The sequence below is a fragment of the Oncorhynchus nerka genome, linkage group LG4 (assembly GCF_034236695.1).
Source record: "Oncorhynchus nerka isolate Pitt River linkage group LG4, Oner_Uvic_2.0, whole genome shotgun sequence".
Lineage (NCBI taxonomy): Eukaryota > Metazoa > Chordata > Actinopteri > Salmoniformes > Salmonidae > Oncorhynchus > Oncorhynchus nerka.
Genome location: NC_088399.1, coordinates 40,153,046 through 40,177,912, shown reverse-complemented (window position 1 = coordinate 40,177,912; position 24,867 = coordinate 40,153,046). Strand labels below are relative to the sequence as shown.

The 24,867-nt window shown below is 41.3% G+C and overlaps 2 protein-coding genes and 2 pseudogenes across 2 annotated transcripts in view; 3 read left to right on the top strand and 1 right to left on the bottom strand.

Annotated features, from left to right (window-relative positions):
• Positions 1-6,626, bottom strand: part of kcnn2 (potassium calcium-activated channel subfamily N member 2) — a 30,712-nt gene extending 24,086 nt beyond the window's left edge. Inside the window, exons 1-2 of the mRNA XM_065017513.1 lie at positions 5,719-6,626; positions 4,265-4,360 (exon numbers count right to left, since the gene is read on the bottom strand). Of these exons, the coding sequence (XP_064873585.1) occupies positions 4,265-4,360; positions 5,719-6,480 (858 nt within the window). The 5' untranslated portion in view covers positions 6,481-6,626. The remainder of the gene's footprint in view (positions 1-4,264; positions 4,361-5,718) is intronic.
• A 1,114-nt stretch (positions 6,627-7,740) lies between these two features.
• LOC115124157 (SWI/SNF-related matrix-associated actin-dependent regulator of chromatin subfamily A containing DEAD/H box 1B-like) lies at positions 7,741-12,120 on the top strand (annotated as a pseudogene).
• A 1,503-nt stretch (positions 12,121-13,623) lies between these two features.
• On the top strand, positions 13,624-18,789 carry LOC135571512 (SWI/SNF-related matrix-associated actin-dependent regulator of chromatin subfamily A containing DEAD/H box 1B-like; annotated as a pseudogene).
• Positions 18,790-21,207: 2,418 nt separating this feature from the next.
• ska1 (spindle and kinetochore associated complex subunit 1) lies at positions 21,208-24,219 on the top strand. Its single transcript, XM_029659056.2, has 7 exons — positions 21,208-21,364; positions 22,164-22,255; positions 22,392-22,516; positions 22,640-22,737; positions 23,081-23,215; positions 23,330-23,499; positions 23,698-24,219. The coding sequence occupies exons 2-7, from the start codon at positions 22,168-22,170 to the stop codon at positions 23,844-23,846; spliced, it is 765 nt and encodes a 254-aa protein (XP_029514916.1). The 5' UTR covers positions 21,208-21,364; positions 22,164-22,167; the 3' UTR covers positions 23,847-24,219.
• Positions 24,220-24,867: the final 648 nt, after the last annotated feature.

Here is a 24,867-nt window from a genome sequence, read left to right as displayed (position 1 = left end):
GGTTCGATTACAAGCTCAAAATGGCCAGAAACAATGCACTTTCTTCTGAAACTCGTCGGTCTATTCTTGTTCTGAGAAATTAAGGCTATTCCATGCGTGAAATTACCAAGTAACTGAAGATCTCGTACAATGCTGTGTACTACTCCCTTCACAGAACAGTGCAAACTGGCTCTAACCAGAATAGAAAGAAGAGTGGGAGGACCCGGTGCACAATTGAGCAAGAGGACAAGTACGTTAGTGTCTAGTTTGAGAAACAGATGCCTCACAAGTCCTTCTCAACTGGCAGCTTCATTAAATAGTACACACAAAACAACAGTCTCAATGTCAACAGTGAAGAGGCGGCTCCGGGATGCTGGCCTTCTAGGCAGAGTTGCAAAGAAAAAGCCATATCTCAGACTGGCCAATAAAAATAAAATATTAAGACGGACAAAAGAACACAGACATTGGACAGTAGTAGTGTACATTGTAAACTTGGATTCATAGGCTAGGTTGTAGCAACCTCATGATGTGTATAGGAAAACTTTGAGTACCATGAATTAGCCTAAACCTATTGATGTTACATTGAGCTGGGTAAATAGAATTTGAATGACAGTCATCCAATATGCTGTAATAGAAATAAGGCCATGCTCATAAGAAAAATAATCATCCTCCCTCATCTTAAATGGCACCGACTGCCACCGGATCAGACAGCAGAGCAAACATACGACGCAATTATTATAGATCGCTAGCTGTCACCAAAAGATGTATGTCGTTGGTATCATCCCTTCAACATGAAATAGCATGCCCTACAACATTTGTTAGCTGATTGCTGGCGTTTACATACAGAATATTAGTCTATATAAAAACATTATATGGCTTCTAATTGGAGAGGAGTCTTGAGGGTCTCTGAACTTTGAGACATCACACAAGGAAGATGGAGAGAAATGCTAATAATGCACCATGTCACCGATCACTGCCATCTTAAAAGAATACTTCAGGATTTTGGCAATGAAGCCCTTTATCGACTTCCCCAGAGACAGATGAACTCGACGCAATGACTGGAAGTCTATTGTAACTGCTAGCACGCTAGTAGATACCATAGACTTCCATTCATTGCGCTACGCTATTTAGCATTGGTTCGCAAAACTACCTATAATTTCCTTCATAGCATACTGGATGCAGAGACATAAAAATAGTATCCATTAGTGCATCTGACTCTGGGGAAGTAGATAAAGGGCTTCATTGCCAAAATCCTGAAGAATCCCTTTAATCTAGAAGACATGTCCCTGAAGCCTCCCCATGTCCAAGAGCTGTCCTCAGACTGACCTAAGGATATTTCCGGCACCATGAGGACAGAAACTAAAATCAAGAGGTGTGTCCCTATACTGTCTAAGCAGCCAAAAAAGTGTAGAAGTCAAATCTTCCCTGTTTGTACAGTTTGGATAAGTAAATCACTTCAAAGGAGCTTGAGCAGCGTGTGGGCACCTCTCTTCAGTCTGAACTATGCATCTATATTTGACAGGCATCTGTGAGTACAGATGGATGGGCATGAATAATCTATCTCAATGAGGATGGAAAACAGCCAATATTGAGAGGATAGGATAGGGTGCACGCTCTGTGGTAGAGATAGGGTTGGAAAATTCTGAGAACTTTCAATAAATTCCTGGTTAGAGGATTCCCTAGGTAGAGATATATACCAATACTACAACTACTGATACAGCTGCAAGTAGCAATAGAAGTGCCATTGAGTGGAGTCACAATCAACTGACTAAGGAGAGTATTGAGTAATAATATAGCTGCAAACAGCAATAACAGCAGATATGGAGTTTAAGTGAGTGTCACTAATCAAGGTGGGAATTGCTATATTGAGTCATATACCAGTCTGAATAAGACTGTGGAAGATATGAAAATCGAATAATTGAATGTAAGCCATAAAATGTATCAATCTGATATTTCTAATAACAACCCCTCAGCGTATTTGTGCTTTTTCTATCGTCGTAATAGTCATTCAAAATACTCCATTCCTTTTGATGTTGTCAGCAAATTGGTTGACTCAAGGAAGTCTAGTTTATGACATGTACAGTATGTTTATTAAATAACAGAAACACTAAGGGCTGAAACCAAAGATCTGAAACCTGAAAGTGAGAACCCTGGAAATGATACCCTCTCGGAAGCTTACACTACATTCTATTATGTACACAGCAATAGAGAACCTTTGCTGAGGAAAAGGAAATGGTTTTGTTATGTATCAAAATATGCTATTGATCAGTACGCGTTTCTATCATCCCTTGCAAAGAAAACTTTACAGTAGGCCATTTGAAAACTTTACAGTATGCAATTTGAAAACTTTACAGTATACCATTTGAAAACTTTAAAGTAGGCCATTTGAAAACTTTACCGTAGGCCATTTGAAAACTTTACCGTAGGCCATTTGAAAACTTTACCGTAGGCCATTTTAAAACTTTACAGTAGGCCATTTTCTAAGTTTACAGTAAGCCATTTGAAAAGGAGACACATTTTACTATTGAGCTGTTTCAATGAGTGATATCCCTATGGGGCTTGTAAGCCCTAAATTGAACAAAGAGGCTAATGAATACAGGCCATTGTAATTCAACAATACAGAAGGTAATGAACTAGTGGCCTATTCACACACTGTATCCCTCAAGCTAAACCATATGAATTCTCCTCCAAAATTGAATCCAAAAATAGTCACGAGGAAAAGTATGATTATTTCATGGACTTGACACAAGTAATATTCATTTGAATATTTTTGCAAGGATTTTCCTTGCACATAATCTTTATCGCTACATGACGTTTATCTACTTTGTTTTACAATGGTGTTTGAAAATCATGTAAATAGCCTTCATGTTTTCTCGCTGTTTCAAAGAAAGGAGACGACATAAAAAGGGTTTTTATGCAGCCTCAGCATGGTAAAAAAAATGTTTGGCATAGGCAAACGTATTTCTTCTCTGGTCAATTTGACTCTGGTGGAGCAACGTAATAGGTTCCTGACAACACCGTAATATATGTCCACCTCTCGACAAGCCACACAATTGAGGGAGCACCATTCATTATTTTAATTAAGTGGTACTACAACCGAGAGAGACATAAGTGCTGAATTGCAGGAAGAAAAAACGTTAAGTAATGCAACAATGCTCTGACGCAAGGTCATAAAATTGAGTTTGTCCAAGTGCTCGAACCATTCAAGGAAGCTGACAATCCAGACCAGTTAACCCCTGAAGGTTTGGAAGATGCAGGAGCCAATCTTGAGATGAGATGCAAGTGCCAGCCACTATCATAGTAAAATATTGATTTGGCTGCTGCTCCTATTCTACCCACTGATTCTCAAACAAATTAGAATAAGTATTCTCCAATAAATAAGATGATCTTTCTCATTGGGAGTTTTAATATGTTAAAACATATGTTCATATGTATTAATACCTTTCTTGTTAGGGTGTTTTATTATGTTAGCAATTATTGTTGAAATCACAAATACCTAAAAGACTACAAATGAAATAGAAATGATAATAGACTGAAGTAGACAATGGAATAACAACTTCTTAAAGCAAGACTCTCCAGATTAGATAAGCATAAACCATCAGAGTGGGCAAGGAATGACATTCCATTAGAGCAACATAGGAATTCATTTTTTGAAGCTATTTGTTTACAAAGTCTCCAATGATAAGAAAAACCTGGAGCAATAGGTAGAGCGATATACCATTGTTTGTGGAGCAAACAATGGAGAAATAGTATTTTGGTTATGATAAAGCAACTCATCTCATGAAGGTATTTATAAGTCCGTTTAAGTTTTCAAATGCCACATAATTAGATTATGTCACCCGCTAAGGAGGAAATGTACTTAATTTGGAAATAATCCATTTCATTTCAGAGTAATTGCACTCAGTGAAGTCAGTTAAATCGACTTATCGCATCAATGTTGGAGCTAGAAACATAAGCATTTAGCTGAACATACGATAACATCTACAAAATATGTGTACATGACCAATAAAATTTGATTTGGTTTGGATGTCTTGGATACAATTATTCTGCAAACTCACACTCATACTGATAAGAAATGTTTTAGTCATTTAGCAGATGCCCTTATCCAGAGCAAGGAATGACAGTAGTGAGTGCATAGATGTTCATACTTTTTCTCACTGTGCACTTTGACAGCATGGTACACTTGGATAGCAAATGTGTAATAACACTATTATGACACTATTATAACCACAGCTAACCGCTCAAGGGATGTGAATGACAATGACATGAAGAATAACCATGTTACCTGAATCTCCCTTGCGTGGTATATGATAATCAGACCGAGAAGAATGATTGTAGAAAGGCTTATCAGGCATTTTAGAGCTAATGAATACAATGACTCCTGTAAAGAGAGAAATAACAATAGTAATACAACAACACATGCATTCATGCAACAAACAGTATCTTACAAAATAGAAATATGCTATTATATATTGAATCATTAACATTTCAGGAAACTCCTGTAAGGTAGGCCTATATATTGGATTTGCACATCGCTAGTTCAATATAGTACAAAGCTACAGTATATTAGTAAAGCCTAGCAAAGCACATCATACTGTAACACTTTCTTTATTTTGAAAGATCTATATCTTGAAAACTTGAATGCTGACATGCAAAACATTTTGGGACTGTATCAACAGTGGACTAATGAAAAAAATACCAAAAGATAGTTTTTGAGTGGAGTTTTCCAACAGAGGACATTACATTTATTTAGCAGACGCTCTTATCCAGAGCGACTTACAAATTGGCATCCCTTTAATGTGTGAGAGATCATGTGTCACTATGTCAATGGAGTTTGTAAACCCACTTCTGGCTCAAAGAGTAACCTGGTCTCAAAGCAATTTGTATTATTCGGTATGTAAACCCGGGACACTCCATTTAGTATGATATGTTACGTTTCATATGGTATGTATTCATTTGTGGATGTCCATCACTCATTTGATATGATATGTTAAGAATTACAATTTGTATTATATGTTACGAATTTGCAAAACGTACATTATGTTACACATTTTCCAAATGCACAATATGTTACAAATTTGCAATATGACAATATTTCGACCTTGTAAATGTACAATATATTACAAATTTGAAAAACGTATGATATGTTACGAATTCTAGTTAGGTGGCTTGGTGGCTAACGTTAGCTAGTTGACTAACGTTAGCTAGGCTATGGTTGAGTGTTAAGTTTAGGAGTTAGCAAATAGGGTTAAGGTTAGTGTTAGCTAACAAGCTAAGTAGTTGCAAAGTAGCTAAAAGCAGTAAGTAGTTGAAAAGTTGCTAATTAGCTAAAGTTGTCCATGATGTGATTCAAACTCGCAAAGGTTGCTAGGGGTTCGCTTTCTAGAGGTCTGCTTTATATGCCCACCCATTCACCCTGACCAATCACCCTATGTATCCGTCTGTCTTATGTAAACACACCAAACGTAACATATCATACCAATTTTTGTGTCTAGTCTATGAGACCAGGCTGCAAGAGAGAGACCAGCCATGCAAGTTATGGCTGATCAGATGGTTTATGGGTTAAGTCTTCACAGTCTAAATATTTTATGTGTAAAGAAAACAAGTCAACTATGCTACTACTGGTTTAAATCCCTAAAAAATTTAACTTGCGTTTTTTTTCTGGTAAACTCGACATGCCAGTCAATGAATCCTTCTGACCAAGATGGACCTGCAGCCTACCGGGTTTGAGTTACGCACCTTTCCATAGGCTCCCCATGAGAGTTCAGTCTCTATAACCATAACTACGATCCCAAACATCCCAAAGATCAAAGCATAGTCGCTGAGACGCTTCCTTTTCTCAAACAAGGCCCTTCTATGTCCAAGCTTTTGCCCAATGTTCTGGTTCTTCTTTTTACCCGATTTACTGCCACTGTTGTTACATCCACCCCCTCCGTCTCCCGATGCATAAGGCATTAGGGTGGTGGAATTGTTCTCCGGTTTAGAGGCTAGGGTGTCCGACGCATCTGCGGTAGAGATTGGTTGTAAAGGCTGGGATTCGGAATCAAACTCGTGTAGGTTTCTGCGGGACGAGCTCAAGTTGCTCAGCGGTCGCATTACGCCGCCGTTGTATCTGCAGCTACTCATGGCTATTTCGTTATACGAGTTACTGTCTCTGTGGCTGCTGCTCGGGCTGCCCCGCTGCCGATTGTGGCACTGCTGATGGTAATGATGTCTGGATGAACTACCATGACTGGAGGGCGTGAACTCACAGACGCTAAACTGAGAACCTTGCCTCGAATACGTTACGGATGGCGTCCTTAAAGTTCCTTGAGTGTTCGGCGACGTCCCGCGAAAAACTAGGCTTTTTCTTGCATCACATATACAGTTATTGCAGGTGCAGCATTGGTTGCGCTCCTTAGTGAGCCGTTCCTCTGGTCCGCAGTAGTGCTGGTACTTACAGTGATGCTGGATCTGCTGCTCTTGAAGGAAATCGTTCTGCAACTGCAATGGGGTTTCCATGTCAGTGCTGCTGTTTAAAGCAGCAGTCGGGTACCACCATACACCCGCCTAAGGGCGTTGTGGTATGTCCTGGAGGACAGCTACGGAGCAAGATTAGACCCATTTCGGCTCCTGTAGAATGTAAGTGATGGCTCCAATTGGATAGACAGGACCAAAACAACCGTCTTGACGTCATTGAAAAGGTCGCAACATTTTTTCGAATATTCATTCAAGGAAAGTAGCATGTCAGTAGAGAAAAACAATGTCTTACAAGTGAGACTGTTCAAGTATGAACACCGAGATAAGGGGAAAAAAATTATTGAGGGCATATTACATATGCTCATAACCTAGGCGTGGGAGCCTACATGGGAGCTCTCAATGATGTTCACTCCGATGTTCACTGTAAAATACCAGTGGGATAGCCTACCGTTTACACAAAATCAAAAGTGCAAAATCGACTCATATTGTGTGGTTTTGACTTACCCATTTATAAGAGCATACATAATGTCTATGTCAATAAAACGTGGATTACATTGAAAATGCACTCTTATATCCATTGTCATTAAATAACAACTAACGTAATGTAAAGCAATACAAATACATAGCCTAAAAAGTAATTAGTAGTTGCTTAGTCCAGATGACTTACAATTACAGCAGCAGTTACTCTTCCTTGGATCGCTCAAAACCACTCAATATTATTTTATCAATCGATAGTAGTCAATACGTAGCTGATGTGCTGATTGAGCCACTCAAGATGTTGCAGATAGCAATTTCATTCACATGGTCTGTGCCTGTTAATCTTGGTTACATTCACAGACCATGTGACTTGCATTCCAGCCAGACTGGGGGCAGCCGTCTCAACCCTCAGATTGATGTGTTCGCTGGTAGCGGTGTTATTAATGGGGTGGAGGAGTTATGTCACCTGGAGGAAATATAGGCAACTGCTCGAAATTGAGCATCTGGGGAGCCATAAAGCAAAGCCTGAACCCAATCATCCACACGTATCGGGTACTGCTGCAACCACACATTATTATAGAATGTGAATGTGTATTTTTGAAACATCCAACATCATTGTTCTCTCAAACTGTATCTTGTATTTTCTGAATCCCGAATTATCTGAATCCTGGCAGCCTGTTTGGGCTATGTGGTTAAAATATACTATTATAGGGATCATTTTACAGTACTTGGTTAATAAAACTCCAAACCCCTTTGAATTATGTCAGAGAAGGCATCTCCAGTTTAGAAAAAGCACCTATGCACCAGTGACTCAAAATCGTAGAAATGTTTGGAGCTGTCCAAGGTGCCTAATAAAATGTAATTAATGTGTCACCTACTGAGTGTTATCCCTTTAAATTGTGATTTTTTTTTGCACGAGATCGCAATGCGCACTTGTCTCTGATTGGCTGGTCTGTCTGACCACGTGCTGTTTTTGTAATTCAGCGGAAACAAGGTTGTAGCTAGCTATCTGCAATTAATGGAACTAAGCGTTCTACATATGTGTATGTAATCAGTAAAGAGGACGCCTGATGGCAAGGATGTAGCTAGCTATTTTACTAGTCAGAGGCAGACTAATTCACGTGCACGTACAGTAGTTAGTGTCGACATTAGCAGGGTACTCTCTATCTCAATATATGGAATGCAAGCTAGGTAGCTAACGTTAGTTAATCAGCATCAATCTAAAACAATAACGTTTGAAATCCTGTCTGGTGAAAGATCCATTAGCTAGGTAGGTTGTGATTCTTACTGACAACGAACGGTCATGTTTGCTGGATTGTTTGATTTCAAGATATTGTTTAGCTCGAACAACACGTTTGTGTATTTGCCCTTGCACTACACAGCTGATTCAAATAATCAAAGCTTGATGATGAGTTTAAAAAAAATATATATCTTTTTCTACCTTTATTTTACTAGGCAAGTCAGTTATGAACAAATTCTTATTTTCAATGACGGCCTAGGAACAGGGTTAACTGGCTGTTCAGGGGCAGAACGACAGATTTTGTACCTTGTCAGCTCGGGGATTTGAACTTGCAACCTTTCGGTTTCTAGTCCAATGCTCTAACCACTAGGCTACCCTTATTTAAGTCACTTGTGTAGTACTAGGGCAAAACAACTCAACGTGCACCCAGTGGAGGCTCCAGGACCGTATTTGGGAAACCCTGACATAGATGTAACACTTATCGAAGAAAGTAATATTTTTGGGTTGGGGTTGGCAAGGGTGGTCCCTGTAGTGCCTGATACCAGACCCAGTATTGACACTTACTGGGATGTAAACCAAGACACGTTTGAAAAAATGTAACCCTTACATAAACCCTGACCACACCAAATATATAGCAAAATAAGGCATCACCCAAAACAGTAAACATGCTCTCACAGTAGGCACTTGTGAGTCTTTTTCTTTGACATTTTTCACTTGCAGAGACTGTTGTCTTGGAGACCTCAGAGCCCAAATGTCCCCCAGGGCCTGGCTCAATGAGAGGCATGGACAGTGTGGTACTAGACTCTGAATGAATGACTTAAATGAATCAGATGAGGAGATATCTGGGTCATCCATGATGTTGTTGGGAGGTAAGTTAGTCACCAAACTCATCTAAATACTGTAAATCAGACCTCATCACTCTAGGTTTACACAGGGCTGAGGAAATCAGTCCTCTTATCTGCAGCATACCTTCAACACAAGGCATGTACAAGCGATTAGGGGGATCTTATGCCAAACGCATTACACACATACTGTACACACACAATTCAAGATTTTGAGGAAAATGTTACCAAAGCTCATGTTTTCTTTGATCAATACTATGGAATGGGATGGGGTCTGCTGTGTCATCTTCTGTGACATGGAATTCAATGAGTTAGTGAAACGTAAACATGAAAGATAAGTTTAACTGAGATAAGTGCAATTCATCTCTGGGGTTTCTATTCCCAGCAACACAAACTAGAGACAGTGTGGTGATGTTCATGGTGTGTTAATATGCCCCCCTTAATGTCCTGTTTTAGACCCAGCCCGTAAGAGGAGACTAGAGGTGTGCATCCAACTCCAGCAAGAAACCAGCCCTCCAGGAAGATTTAGTGGTGAGTCCACTAGGGCCAGGACAATACCAGTATCGCAATACTCGTTGGTATCGAGGTAAGGAAACAAAACACAAAGCGGATTTAACTTCTTTAGGAAAACAGCCCTAATGCTGGAAACACACATCATGTTGTAATCCAGTGGCACATTTGTGCGTTGGAAAAAATATTACAATACTGGTCTCGTCCCGGTCCTAGAGTCCACCTGACTGCAGTCCAATACCTCCTTCAGCCTCCATGACACCCCCAAACCAGGGTGGGGGTGCATACTCAGTTTACACCTGATGTGTGAGTCATCTGTGTTGAGCTAGAGATTTACTGAAGTAATTTGGCTAAAGTGCCGCGCTCAAGTGCACAAGAGCCCTGTGCCCCACCTGGAATTTTGACCTTGAGGTTAGTGGTTTATTTCCCTGACCAAGATGATATACTGCCATCTTGCTTGTTCATTTGTTATTTGTCATCTCCAGTACAGAGGGGTAGGCTTGCGTGGGGAGGAGCTCACACTCTAATTGGCCTGTCTGCCTTCGGAATTCACGCGCCAGTGTGTTTTTGTCCAACCAAACAGATGTTTCTGAGGACGAGGGTCCAGAGCCCAGCTGGAAGAGCTGCAGACTAAGTTCCCCATTCTACAGACTATCCCTCTCTCCCTCTCCTGTGTTCTCTGTCACTGCAGTTCCACAACACATTCATCAATATCCTAAATGTTTGCAAATGTGAACCAAAATTGTTTGAAATGTGGGAGCTGCATATGAATAATTATTTTGACAATAAATGTGTGCTTTTGGTTTACAACGGTGTCTATTTGTCTTATCTTGCATGCACACAAGAGCTTAGAGAACAACTTCTGGAGCATGGTAGACATTTTGAGGAAATCCTATAAGCACTGTGCAAGTTTTCAGAGGAGGGTGAGAGTTTTGTGTTTCATGGTGCATGTGTATGTGTCTGTTATGTGTGCCTGTTTATACAAAACAAAAACATGTACATTATTTTAGGTAACTAGTTAAATCCTTCGCTGTCTTGTAGCCCTATAGTTTCATGTGTTAAAAGAATAGCATCAATTTGATTTATTTGAGAAAAAAGTATTTGAGGCAATAGGTAGCCCAAATTCCCTCCCAGGTCCTGTAGACTGATTATTTTTCCTTCCTTAGAGAGGTCCAGTCAAGAGGACACCCAGGCATCATCATCAGCTAGTTTTCCCCGCTAAACCTCAGCATGCCAGGCAGCCCAAGCAGCCAAACTCCCTGGTCATCCCCCATCACTACCTCACAAGCCTACCAATGGGAGCATAATTAAGACCTTTAATAGGCTGCCCGAAGGAGCAGACAAAAGGAGGAAGGTGATTCCAGATCCAGGCACCAGCTCTGAGGACGAGGCCAGTGATGACTTTGATGTGTCTGCTAAGGGCATGGAGATGGAACTTGGATGCCTCAGGCTCAGATCAGGAGGTTGGAACAGGGTCTAATGTGAAGGGCCAGATCCTCTGGTTTTTCCAGGAGGCATCGCCGGTTGAGCTGTCTCATCTCTGGCTGCTCTGTGAAGAAGGCCCAGAAGATTGTCGAGCTTCGCCTATTTAACGAGTGGGAGAATCTGGTGAGTGGCACAAAAAACCTGTATGAACCCACACACAGTTTTCTTTTCATCGTTATTCATTACTGAATTCCCTATGTTACTATGACCTCTCCAAGTTACAGTTGAAGCCTTACTAGCTAATTGGTCTAAAGTGTGTGTGTACCCTCAGGTGGCTGTTCTCGACGGAGGGACAAGGGCTTCCAGAAACAGCCTGAGATCCTCAACAGCAAGTGGGTTTAGCTGCTGGTTTTACACTCATCTCATTGACATACACATTCAGATATTTATGTAGAATGATTTTCATAGACAAACACAATCTAATACATGTAAATAATTGATAATGGCACCTACAGAGAGGGCTGCCTTGCTTTTAGTTCTTGGTAAACTATGCAGTATTTTGTTTTTTTAATGTATTATTCCTTACATTGTTAGTCCAGAACATTTTTGTGTTATTACATACAGCCGGAAATGACTATTCTTACTTCCATTCCTTTACTTAGATTTGTGTGTATTGGGTATATGTTGTGAAATTGTTAGATATTACTCCACTGTTGGAGCTAGAAACACAAGCATTTCACTACACCCGCAATAACATCTGCTAAACACGTGTATGTGACCAATAACATTTGATTTGATGTACATAGGCAGTTTTGAACGCACACACACACACATCCTTCTGTTACTTTGACCTCTCCAGGTTCCAGTTGAAGCCTTATCAGCTAATTGGTCAAAATTGTCTGACTCTGCTATACCAGAACAACCTGAGTGGAATCCTTGCTGATGAAATGGCGAGTTGTTATTCCTGACCAGTCTCCAACAGTTTATTTCAGCTCCTCTGAGACTCGGCACACATGGCATGACAACAGATGAAATCCTGTGTTAATGTGATTGGGAAGCGGGGCTCTCTTTTTGTTGTGCTAATCCAGTCTCTGTAAATCAGTGTTTGTAATGAACCACCTCCTGTCTTCTGTTGGCAGGGTTTGTGGGAAGACCATCCAGGCCATCTCGTTCCTGTTTCCTTGTTAAAGCAAGGAACAACAATTGTAAAGAATCCACGTTACCATGGAAACAGAGTCAACTGCACAAATGCCCGGCTGTCCCGTCTTCAATCAGCTGTTAGTTCGGTCTTGCTTCTCTGGTGTACTATGGTGAGTGACTCATCTGTTCATTCTGAGTGGTGGGACACATCATACTGTCGCCATCATGGTTAAGGCTTAACATTGATTTGATTATACAGATTTCAACCTGTTGGTTTAAGTCACCAGAAGTGAAAGGATTCCCAAATATAGATTCAGTTTAGATTGTCCTATTTATATTGTGTGTGTGTGTGTATATGGTCTGTGGAGGATGGCAGGTTCTTTCGATATGATATTCTCAACAAATAGGTCGACTACAACATAATAATTTCCCGTAAGTCCAAAATCGAAGAATGACGGTTATGTAAGAATGACTATACACAGAAGTACACTTGAGTCTATTAGACTACAGGTTCACATCCTACTGTGTTAGCTAACTGCTGGGTGTCTTCTGAGCGAGACACTTAGCCTAAGTGCCTCTGGAAATATCCAGGGGAATTAGTGGAGATCTTGTAAAACCATCAGCCGTGTAAGTCACCCCAGCCAGGTTTCTGCTAACACTCCAATAAAGATAATATATTCAGCGTTTGACTGAACCTGAAAAGGTCTTTGTAAGCTGAACCTGTGACTCATTCATTATTCATGGTAGTCAAGTGGTTGCCATGCCTCACAGACTACTTGTGGGAACCTTGTGTGGCTCCTTGAGCTGCCGTGTGTCTGCTGCCAGCTACGCTCTGACTATCGCCAAATGACCGCAGCCTGTCCCGAAAGCTCAGAACGCCGAGCATGAGCTGAAGAACATGAGCTTCGCTGCTCTACTGCCACCTCTTGGCCATCAACATCAGTACATTGCTAGAGGCACCGGGAGAGGGAGGGCTTTCATTGGTCATCTTGGTTGAAACAGCAGAGAGGAAGAGGTGAAGTGATAGGTTTTACTCTGCCCAAAATCTATCCACGAAAATAAACCCACAAAGTTAGGAATTTTTGTATGGGGGTCAATGAGAGAGTGTCGAAATTGGTCAACAAAACATTGAATTGCTCATTTGCCCCATGAGGCTTATTTGATTGAATAGAAGTTTCATAATGGTTAGGTTGTTACGAATGCACTTGATGAGAGAGAGATATAATATGTTTTGGCATTGAGGGCTTCCACTATCTTAAAATAGTCAACTGGGTGGGGATTCCTATGAGTTGGGAGCAATCAGCCAATGAAGAAGAAGGAAATAGCCTCAACTTCTAAAATCTTAACAACTTGGATGTGCTCACATTTCCTGATTTCCTTGTCCCAAATGTTTCATTCCGTCCATCCTCAGCCCCAGGACGTGGGTGCTCACAATACACAATGATTCCCCAGTTGATCCTGCCATGCTTTTCTCCGTTGTCATAGGGGGGGAAATGCTGACGTAAGTTAAGATTTTAGAAGTTGTCTAGTGTTTGACCAACATTCTGGGCCATGAGTGACAAGAAGCAGCAGCTCTACAACACCTTGATGCAGAAGCTGTAGGGATCCACCAATGGAGAGAGTATGTTAGGGAGAGGAATAATGAGAGAAAGGTATCTTGGTCATTTGAAAAGTGATAATATACTTAAGGGAATACTAAAAAGCCAAACAAGTTTAATTTTAAGATGCACAGATGAATTGATTTAAGACCATAGCATGTGTCCATGTGTCTTCAGAGAGAGAACTGACCAATGGGATGATACTCATCTTCTGCACATTTATCACTCCAGTGTTTAATTGCTATATTGTAATTATTTTGCCACTATGGCCTATTCCTTGCCTTACCTCCCTTATCCTACCTCATTTGCACACACTGTATATAGACTTTTTCTATTGAATTATTGACTGTATGTTTGTTTATTCCATGTGTAACTCTGTGTTGTTTGTGTCACACTGCTTTGCTTTATCTTGGCCAGGTCGCAGTTGTAAATGAGAACTTGTTCTCAACTGGCCTACCTGGCTAAATAAAGGTGAAATAAATAAAAACAGTTGAAAAAGATGGTCAATCATCCACTGCTGCACCGGTAGCATTATACCACTACTAAACTGACTGCTATGAGTGACTCATGCTCAAGGTCAAGCCTGAACACTTACCTGTTTTAAGAGAATTACAGTTATTGAATGAGTTTGTAACTGCTATTCTACCTCCACTACCACTAATATGAAAGTTACTGCTGTTTCGTCTACTGCTACCACTACAGCAACTGCTGTTGATGGGGCTTCTGGAAGCTAAGGGTATTACAGTGTGTTTTGGTCAGTCTGTAATTGCTTTGACTCTTGACCCGACCCACCGTGACGCAGACCCAGTGCTGACCAAGGAGGATATGGACGTCATGACAGACTTTGAGCTGCACCGGCTCTGTCTGCAGTACCCGTCCGTACAAGACTATCAGCTGAACACAGACATGCTCCTGGACTCAGGAAAACTCAGCCTGCTCACACAGCTTCTGACCTCTCTCAAAAACAAGGTGTGAAAGTGGAGTGGAAGTTGAACAAATGGAGACAGCTTCTTTATTATGCGCTAGTATGCCTCACCTGTAATGAACCAGCTATAACCTTTTCCATCGCACTCCCTGGGGGTTTCTTCCCCCCCCCATAAAACCAGTCACTCTTTTATTCCCCGTTCCTCTACCTTTGTCAGACACTACATCTCTTCCCTGCTCTCAATCACAATCACTCTTTCCTTGGCTTTTCCTCTTCTAACATGCAGTCAACCACATTTCTCTCTGATCCCTCCAGTCCAGTAGTCATTAATCACAGTGACTGTGTTCCTCTGTCAGGGGATAGAGTGGTGCTTTTCAGCCAGTTCACCATGATGCTGGACATTCTAGGAGATGTTCCTGAAGCACGTGAAGCATCGCTACATTCGATTGGATGGGTCAACACCCATGTCTGACAGGTAGGAATTGTCTGATGAATCAGGGCGTTGTACTCTGTCCCTAGTTTTTCAAATTTGCTAACATGCATTGGTCAAAACTGAAGTCACATTGTCAAAACTCTTCACACAGTCAGTGAAACAGAAGTGTATGTGGACCAATCTGTGAATCATTTTTCATTGCTTTCACACAAAATGCATTCAATGACCACATTCTCCGAAATCCATGAACTCTTTTCTCATTCATACTCCACCACCTGCAAAACTATATATTTGTAGCACATGTTTTCAAATGCTGTTTCCAAAACTGTGAAAAACACATTCAAAACAGAATGATGGCAAAGGTCGTGCATTTCTGCAGTAACCAGATTGAAACATATAGAAAATCTCAGCAGAATATTTAATCATTCTGAACACAGCTGATGGCAATTTCAGCTGAAAGCCTACTCACATATCCTGTTTTTAGTCTCGTTACCAAACAGACAAAAGAAGATGGCTTCGGAATGATTTAGTTCGGAAACATGAATCAAGGAAGACAGGTTGGTGGGGAAAGAAGAGTGGCAGGGAGAGGGAGAATGCATGGAGGACAAAGGAGAGGAAGACCAAGAGAGGTGGTCTCTGGCGAGATAAGAGCCACAATTATTGACCATGTTGTAAACCAGCCTCTCTTCTCTGAGAGAGGCTGGTTTAAAGTGCAACCAAATCTGCAGCATTTAACAGTTTTATCAATAGTACGAATTTTCCGTAAAAACAACAGGTGAGATGTGCATCCTTCAATGATAATTGAACTACATATTACAGTATGTTCAAATTTTTACCTGTACTGACATTTTGAAATATATTGATTGTTTTGTGTTTTTCAGTAGGATCCAAAGGTTGCCTCCCACAGGAGGGAGAGGCAGAATATTATCAGATGCACAGGAAATTGCCATTGTTGACTACAAAACTGCTAGAAATTTGGGACAGAGTGCTGGCAGACAATATCACTTTTGGGAATGTGAATACGGTCAGCACAACGACAATTGCCAGAGTCCTAGAGAAACATAAAATAAGGGTGAAACAGTGAACGTGTGAAAGAACTCCGGTATCAATATGTCCAGGGAAGTTGTCTGTTCAATAACCAAAACAGGGTACATACACAGCTATGCATAATGTAAAGTACTGTAAAACTGGATTTACTGTATTTTAGAGAGTAATGGAGATGGAAGTCAGGCAAACTGCACATCGTTGTGCTGACCATGGATGTCCCAGGCCAGAGAGGAGCTAACATCACAATGTGTGCAGCACTGTCCAATGATGGTTTGCTGTGTCACATACCACTCATTGGCTCCTACAATACAGAGAGGCTCATTTATTTTCTGGATGACCTGCATAATCCACTTGTGCCAGTGGAGGAGAGAGGGGCAAGAAACTCCCCTACCTTCGTTGTTGTGTGGTATAATGTGATATTCCACCACTCTACTGCAGTCACAGACTTGTTTGATGCACATCCCAGGATGTCAGTACTATTCCTGTCTCCATACTCCCCCTTCCTAAACCCCATAGAGGAGTTTTTCTCAGCGTGGAGGAGGAAGGTTTATGACCACCATCCACATGACCAGATGTCCTTACTGGATGCCATGAATGCGGGGGTGTGGAGACACTTCTCCTGAAGACTGCCAGGGTGTGGAGACACTTCTCCTGAAGACTGCCAGGGTGTGGAGACACTTCTCCTGGAGACTGCCAGGGTTGGATTAGACATTCCAGAAGATACTTTCCAAGATGCATCGCCAGAGAAGACATAAGATGTGATGTTGATAAGAACTTGTGGCCAAATGCAGGAGAGAGAGAACTAGAACCTTCACAGTACTGTACAGTATAAGTGATTATACAATACAAAATCATATCAAATTTTATTTGTCACATACACATGGTTAGCAGATGTTAATGCAAGTGTAGCGAAATGCTTGTGCTTTTAGTTCCGACAATGCAGTAATAACCAACGAGTAATCTATCCTAACAATTCCACAACTACTGCCTTATACACACAAGTGTAAAGGGATAAAGAATATGTACATAAAGATATATGAATGAGTGATGGTACAGAACGGCATAGGCAAGATGCAGTAGATGGTATCGAGTACAGTATATACATATGAGATGAGTAATGTAGGGTATGTAAACAAAGTGGCATAGTTTAAAGTGGCTAGTGATACATGTATTACATAAAGATGCAGTAGATGATATAGAGTACAGTATATACAAATGAGATGGGTAATGTAGGGTATGTAAGCATTATATTAAGTGTCATTGTTTAAAGTGGCTAGTGATATATTTTTTACATACATTTTCATTATTAAAGTGGCTGGAGTTGAGTCGGTATGTTGGCAGCAGCCACTCAATGTTAGTGGTGGCTGTTTAACAGTCTGATGGCCTTGAGATAGAAGCTGTTTTTCAGTCTCTTGGTCCCTGCTTTGATGCACCTGTACTGACCTCGCCTTCTGGATGATAGCAGGGTGAACAGGCAGTGGCTCGGGTGGTTGTTGTCCTTGATGATCTTTATGGCCTTCCTGTGACATCGGGTGGTGTAGGTGTCCTGGAGGGCCGTTATTTTCCCCCCGGTGATGCGTTGTGCAGACCTCACTACCCTCTGGAGAGCCTTGCGGTTGTGGGCGGAGCAGTTGCCGTACCAGGCGGTGATACATGTTGTTTTTTGTAATTATTATTGCAGCCCTGGAATTTCAGGAATTTGTTTTTTGTTTCAACTTTTTATTTTTCACAAGTAAATGACTATATGCAAAGATATAGAGAAAAAAAGTATATTGAAGCAGTGTTTTGAATAAGTGGCTTCATTATTGACTGACGCTTGTTAGCAATTGACAAACACTGTAATATTTTTTCTTATTCTTTATGTCAATGGGGGGGGGGGGGGTAGCAAACCGATTCTTTAGCTCCCAAGTCTCTCCCATCCTCTTGTAGAATCATTTTAATTGGCCAGTGCAAGACAGAGCTGACATCTTTGAGTTCTTAATGTCTACGAAGGCTGGAGGCCTGGGCATCAACCTGACCTCAGCCTATATGGTCATGTTGCACGACATCGAATGCAACCCCTATAATGATAGGCAGAGAGAGGACTGCTGTCACAAGGTCAGTGAGGGGGAAACTGTTTACACACAAGCATTTTGCTAACGTTACCCGCCATACCCAGGCTATGTGCTTGTTTTGTGTGCTTCCGTTGAGCTTGTGTTGCTCATACACTAGATGTGAGTTTATATGCCCAATAGTAAAATTATGTCACGTTTATGTTGCAGGACATTGAACGTCATCGAGCGTTAAGGACTCTATAGAGGACATGACTGCCTCAGTCCCAGGACGGTGAGCTCACTGCCCACTCCTAACTCACATGAACCACAATATACTGTACCTCGCATGCTCATACCAACACAACAGCGTTCATTTTCATATTGCCTGCCAATGAACATGGTCTCTGACAGTTGATTATAGATTTTACGGGCTAAAACTAGATGCATTTTATTTGTCAGGAGATGAGGACTCGATATCAGAGTACATGGCCTCCCTTCTGAAGGCATCATATTTTTCTATGGTATATTGGCCTTCACACAATTTATTGTGCATCCCACCACCACATACTGTGCGGGACGGAAACAGGATTCCCAAAAATCTAACAAAATACCAAAAAATAAATGAACTAAACAACTAATCTGTGAAAAAATAAAACAGATCTGATCCCTATACAGGCTTAAGGGAAACCTGGGAGGATGGGTCTTCCAGAGCCAGTACCCCTTGCAAGTCTTCAGATAAAATACTTAAGTCCCTAAAACGTTTCTCCCGCAGCCACAAAGTTTCTTAGACTTCGTTGAGGATTGTGCCGTACAGTTTATAACTATGGCAATGAATTCCTCAAAATCCACCTTTTTAACACACGGTGTCTTTTGACTGGCAGCAAACATTTACCACAGGCTGTGGTGCATCCACTACCATATATTCACTGGCATCACTTGTTTTCTGAATTCTTTTAACGGCCATCGCATAGGAGATTCGATTGACCGCTCAAACTTTTGCCACCTCAATCTCCTTCACGCTTACAGGGCACTCAGGAACTCGGGATCATGATCCCCACCACAAACACCGTCGTCCTTCTGCACACTGTTCTTCAATATACTCTGTCCGTCTGCACACAATTAAAACATGGACAAATCATTTACAATTCTTACACTACAGTGGTTTGGGAATGAAAGCTCTTACGGCGTATCTTACATAACCAAGCTTCACATGCGTAGGTATTTGCTCTTCATCAAAAAACAACCAGACCGACAGACTTAATTCTTTTTCTCCATTGACCCAGCGGGTCAGACGACGGGCACCAACCACACCAGGAATGTTCTTCGGGTATTCAACCTGAATATCTGTCGTCACCCCTGAGATGAGTCCTTTGACGGGTGCTCTACTCCGAAGTTCAAAACACAAAACTTCTTTGGATGTAAGGATTATTTTGAGGCTCACTGCAATCTTCCACTGTTCTTAAGAAATACAATGAATCAAAATAAGACCACTCCTGGTCACTCTGATAGACTCCACTTTTCCCAGCGCATACTTCACCATTTAACACCTCAAAACAGGTTTCCCACAACTGTGCCTTGGGAAAGTATTCAGACCCCTTGACTCTTCAAATTTTATGTTACAGCCTTATAATATTGATGAAATAAAAACAAATCCTCAGCAATCTACACACAATACCCCATAAAGAAAGGGAAAACAGTTTTTTAGAAATTTTACCAAATTAATTTAATTGAAAAAAGATACCTTATTTACATAAGTATTCAGACCCTTTGCTATGAGCCTCGAAATTGAGCTCATGTGCATCCTGTTTCCATTGATCATTCTTGATGTTTCTATGTCAGTGTAAAAACCAAGCCATGAGGTCGAAGGAATTGTCCGTAGAGCTCAGATACAAGATTGTGTCAAGACACAGGACTGGGGAAGGGTACCAATACATTTCTGTAGCATGGAAAGTCCCCAAGAACACAATGCCCTCTATCATTCTTAAATGGAAGAAGTTTGGAACCACCAATACTCTTCCTAGAGCTGGCTGCCCGGCCAAACTGAGCAATCGGGGGAGAAGGGCCTTCATCAGGGAGGTGACCAAGAACCACTGACAGAGCTCTAGAGTTCCTCTGTGGAGATGGGAGAACATTCCAGAAAGACACCATCTCTGCAGCACTCCACCAATCAGGCCTTTATGGTAGAGTGGACAGAAGGAAACCACTCCTCAGTAAAAGGCACATGACAGCCCGCTTGGAGTTTGCCAAAAGGTACCTAAAGACTCACAGACCATGAGAAACAAGATTCTGTGGTCTGATGAAACCAAGATTGAACACTTTGGCCTGAATTCCAAGCTTCACGTCTGGAGGAAACCTGTCACCATCCCTATGGTGAAGCATGGGGGTGGCAGCATCATGCTGTGGGGATGTTTTTCAGCGACGGGGACTGGGAGATTAGTCAGGATCAAGGGAAAGATGAACGGAGCAAAGTATAGAGATCCTCCTGACCGTTGTGCAGATCTGATCCGCAACTACAGAAAACGGTTAGTTGAGTTTATTGCTGCCAAAGGAGGGTCAACCAGTTATTAAATCCAACGGTTCACATACTTTTTCGACCCTACACTGAATGTTTACACGGTGTGTTCAATAAAGACATGAAAACTTATAATTGTTTATTAGTTTAAGCAGACTGTTTGTCTATTGTTGTGACTTAGATTAAGTTCAGATGAAATTGTATGACCAATTTATGCAGAAATCCAGGTAATTCCAAAGGGTTCACATACTTTCTCTTGCCACTGGAGCTCGATGGTCTGCTTCATTCGAGCTCAACATACACTTCCGCCGTCTTTTCCTTCATCCGAAGGCATCACTGGGGCTTTATCTATTCGCCTGGAGGGGTCCTCACGGTTGTTGATTTATCAGGTTATTCAGAGCCATGCCCCCCCCCCCCGTCAATTATTAAACATTTTACGAAAACATTTTGTTTTAGGAAAACAATTACTGCAATTCTCCAAATGTTGCCATGGGGCAGGGAGACCATTTGCAGATGTATAGCCAGCCTCATGCTGTTCTACAAATGTTGCCATGAGGCTGAGGAAATGTTACTGTTTTAAAGATTGGCAGGGCATTCCGTCTGGTTGGCTGCGCAGCTGCGTTGCAGCAGTGATCATTCTGAACACAGCGGTAAAATTCGAATCGTGCCCGCGTGAGGGAGGTTGAAGAACAGAACATTAGCTATATCGGAAACACTCAGTCAACTACGTGTTGATAACTTTAGGTAAGTTACTCTCATTGTTACTTGGATTTTTAACGTGTTTTTTACTAACTGGGCGGTTGAGCCAGTGTGGATTCAGATATGCTAACTATCTAGCTAGTTAACGTTAGCTAACTTAGCTAGCCATCGTTGTGACTACATTTTTTAAAATGTAATATTATTTAACCTTTATTTAACTAAGAAAGTCAGTTAAGAACAAATTCTTATTTAAAATGACGGTCTACCAAAAGGCATCCTGCAGGGACGGTGGCAGGGGTAAAAAAAACTAAACTAAAATTATAGGACAAAACACGCATCACGACAAGAGACACTATGTTATATACGTAAAGACATAAGACAACAACATAGCATTGTAGCAGCACAAAACATGGTACCAACATTATTTGGCACAGGGCAATAAGGTAGAGACAACAATACATCACGCGAAGCAGCCGTAATTGTCAGTAAGTGTTCGTAATTGATGATCAATGTGGTTGAATGCAGCCAGCTACTCTCAAAATTCATATATTGAGCTAGATAGGATTGACAGTCTAGGAGGTTGACTATGTATTCCCACTTCCTAGCTAGTCCTCCCCACATAAGACATCAAGCGACAACAAAAACAAACAATGGGGTAATGAACCGTTATATTTTGGGTTATGATAGTGGAAGACATTTAATAAGCCCATGAGGCATTTAGGCTAAGGCATTCTTCAAGATTCAAATGTCAAAATGAACGTTGACTGAACAGCAGGAAGTCTTCCAGCCTGTGCCTTTTTTCATTTTATTGAACAGCTGGGCCTTTTCCCATTTTCTTTTTCAGCAATATGAGTCATTGTGAGCTTGAGGATATAACCCTGCACTTGAATGACAGGATTTCATCCACAAGACGTGTCTTGGAGCTGCGGACAATTGGTATGATGAACTGAGATGTGTATGTGTGTATATATAGCTTGTTATTTCATGTATTTAAACACTGTTTCAGCTAACAGGAACTCAATGGTTTTGCATATTTAATTTAAACTTATCATGAATTATTCCCTATTTTCAGCAAAAGATCAAGACAAGCGGGTTATTCTAGGGAAGATAGGACAAGATATCCTTGCAATAGATGGACTCCTTGACCAGTTTGAGAAATGTGTTGGCCGCCAAAAAGACCTACTGAAGCATTTAAAGGTATGTTATGCATTCTTCACAATACATTTTTAGATGGGTCCTTTTAGCTTGTCTGGATTGCAATATCTTTAAGTATGCTATTTGTACTGTATGTCAGTGTCAAATTAGTTTTTTGTTTCACAGGAACTAGAGGGATTCTTTGAGGAGGATGTGCAGGATGGAAAGAACCTTAGGGACAACATGCCCACACACATGCCCAGGAAGGGACAGCCAGCAGTCCAGTAAGGAGTGTGTGTGTGTGTGTGTGTGTGTGTGTGTGTGTGTGTTGGAGGATGTCATTTTAAAATTTTATTTAACTAGGCAAGTCCGTTAAGAAAATATCTTATTTACAATGACGGCCAAACCGTTACGACGCTGGGCCAGTTGTGCGCCGCCCCATGGGACTCCCAATCACAGCCGGTTGTGATACAGCCTGGAATCGAACCAGCATCTGTAGTGACGCCTCTAGCACTGAGATGCAGTGCCTTAGACCGCTGCGCCACTTGGGAGCCCAGAGGAGAAGCTACTGAGTACAAACCAAGTAAATGTGTTGTCCTCTATTTTGCCCCTCCTTTGATATCCCAGTGGAAAAGGGTCTGCGGGTCAGAGTGGACCTGTGAATGTGCAGGCAGTCCAGCAGGTTCACACCAGGAAAACCTCCAAAAACCAGATCAGAGAGATGGAATTCATCACCAGCCCAGAGTTTGATACCATCCCTCAGTGAGTCTTCCTCAGCAGCACTATATCCACATACTGCAATGCAGCTTTATTTATTTAAAAAAAATATATATTTTTTGTTATTGTAAGATATCTTTCCTCTCTCTCTCTCTCTAGGTACATGAAAGGCCGTTTGACATATGAACAGCTAAACACTGCTGTGGAAAGCATTAACACAGCCGTAACAGGGAAGTACAAGATCTTGAACCAGCCAGCAAAAACCCTTAATAATGCCACACGCAAGCTTCATCAACGATTTAAGGAGGAAGAGAACAAGGACACAAAAGGTACCTCAGTCAAACTACTCTGTTCTAAAGAAGGCTCTCTGTTTTGCTGTCCTTTGACACACAACAAGGTTTTTCATTGCATTGAGTAATTGTCTCTAAACAAGGGCCATTATCTTCTCTAACCCAGATGGCATTGTTATGACAATCTGCATACTAATGGAAACAAACTATCACACTACTCCTCTGTGTTCCCTACAGGTCTGTTTTTCATTGTAGAGGCTGATATTAAAGAGTTCACTCAGATGAAGGTGGACAAGCGCTTCCAGAGCATCCTCAGCATGCTGCGTCACTGCCAGCGTCTGCGAGAACAGCGAGGGGGAGGTATCACACGCTACGTCCTGCTGTGAAAGGAGCAGAGATGGAGAAAGGGGGGTTGTCACTGAGCTTGATCTGAATATATTGATTTGTCCTCTGTCTCTAGCATGATCGGCTACAACATCTGTCATATTGACCTAGGGAGGGGTGAAAATACAATAAATAATTATATTGAGAATAGTGGTTGTGGCTCAAAACGTATATGTACCTAGTGAAGAATAATTGTTTGGGGTGGGTGGAGGTTAGTATTTGAACGTAGTTTCATTCATGCAATTTATTTTTAAATTCAAAGTGTGTATTAGCTCATTTGAATTGTATTATCAATGTGATGATCAATGTGACTTTGTCCATAACAACCATGTTTTATATAGGTAGAAAGGCAATAAATATATTTAAAAAAAATAATAGTTAAACAAATCTTTTGGATCAGTTATTATATTAATGTAAATTGTGTGCAATGTTTAAGAATCTCTTTCCAGGTACCACTTGATGCACATAATAAGTTGTATCTTATTCTTCCCTACAAGGATGTGCATTTGTTTTTATAAGAGCACTGTGTTTGATTTGATGTTTGATCCTTTTGGTTACTCATTTTAGCTGTATAAGTTAACATTTCATCAGTTTCAGTTAGGCATCTTTATTTTGGATGTCACATTTGCCCTCGTTCAAGACATTATGTTGAACTAGGGACTAGCTACATACATGTCACATGCCTAGACGGTGTCATATGTAAAGTTTGGTGGTTTGGTCTAGGCCCCTTTATTCCAGTGAAGGAAAGCCTTAACGCTATAGCATACAATGACAATCTTCCAACTTTGTGGCAATATTTTGGGCAAGGCCCTTTCCTGTTTCAGCATGACAGTGCCCCTGTGCACAAAGCGAGGTCCAAATGGTTTGTTGAGATCCGCGTGGAAGAACCTGACTGGCCTGCACAGAACACCTGATCTCAACCCCTTCGAATGCCTTTGGGATGAATTGTGAAGCCGACCTCGAGCAAGGTCTAATCGCCCAACGTCAGTGCCCGACCTCACTAATGCTCTTGTGGCTGAATGG

What these genes read in the sequence shown, in the direction of transcription:
- ska1 (XM_029659056.2), top strand. Translation starts at nt 22,168, where the DNA reads ATGAGTCATTGTGAGCTTGAGGATATAACCCTGCACTTGAATGACAGG. An exon ending in GAGTTTGATACCATCCCTCA is followed by an intron (nt 23,216 to 23,329) that starts GTGAGTCTTCCT and finishes CTCTCTCTCTAG; the next exon opens with GTACATGAAAGGCCGTTTGA. An exon ending in AGAGAACAAGGACACAAAAG is followed by an intron (nt 23,500 to 23,697) that starts GTACCTCAGTCA and finishes TGTTCCCTACAG; the next exon opens with GTCTGTTTTTCATTGTAGAG.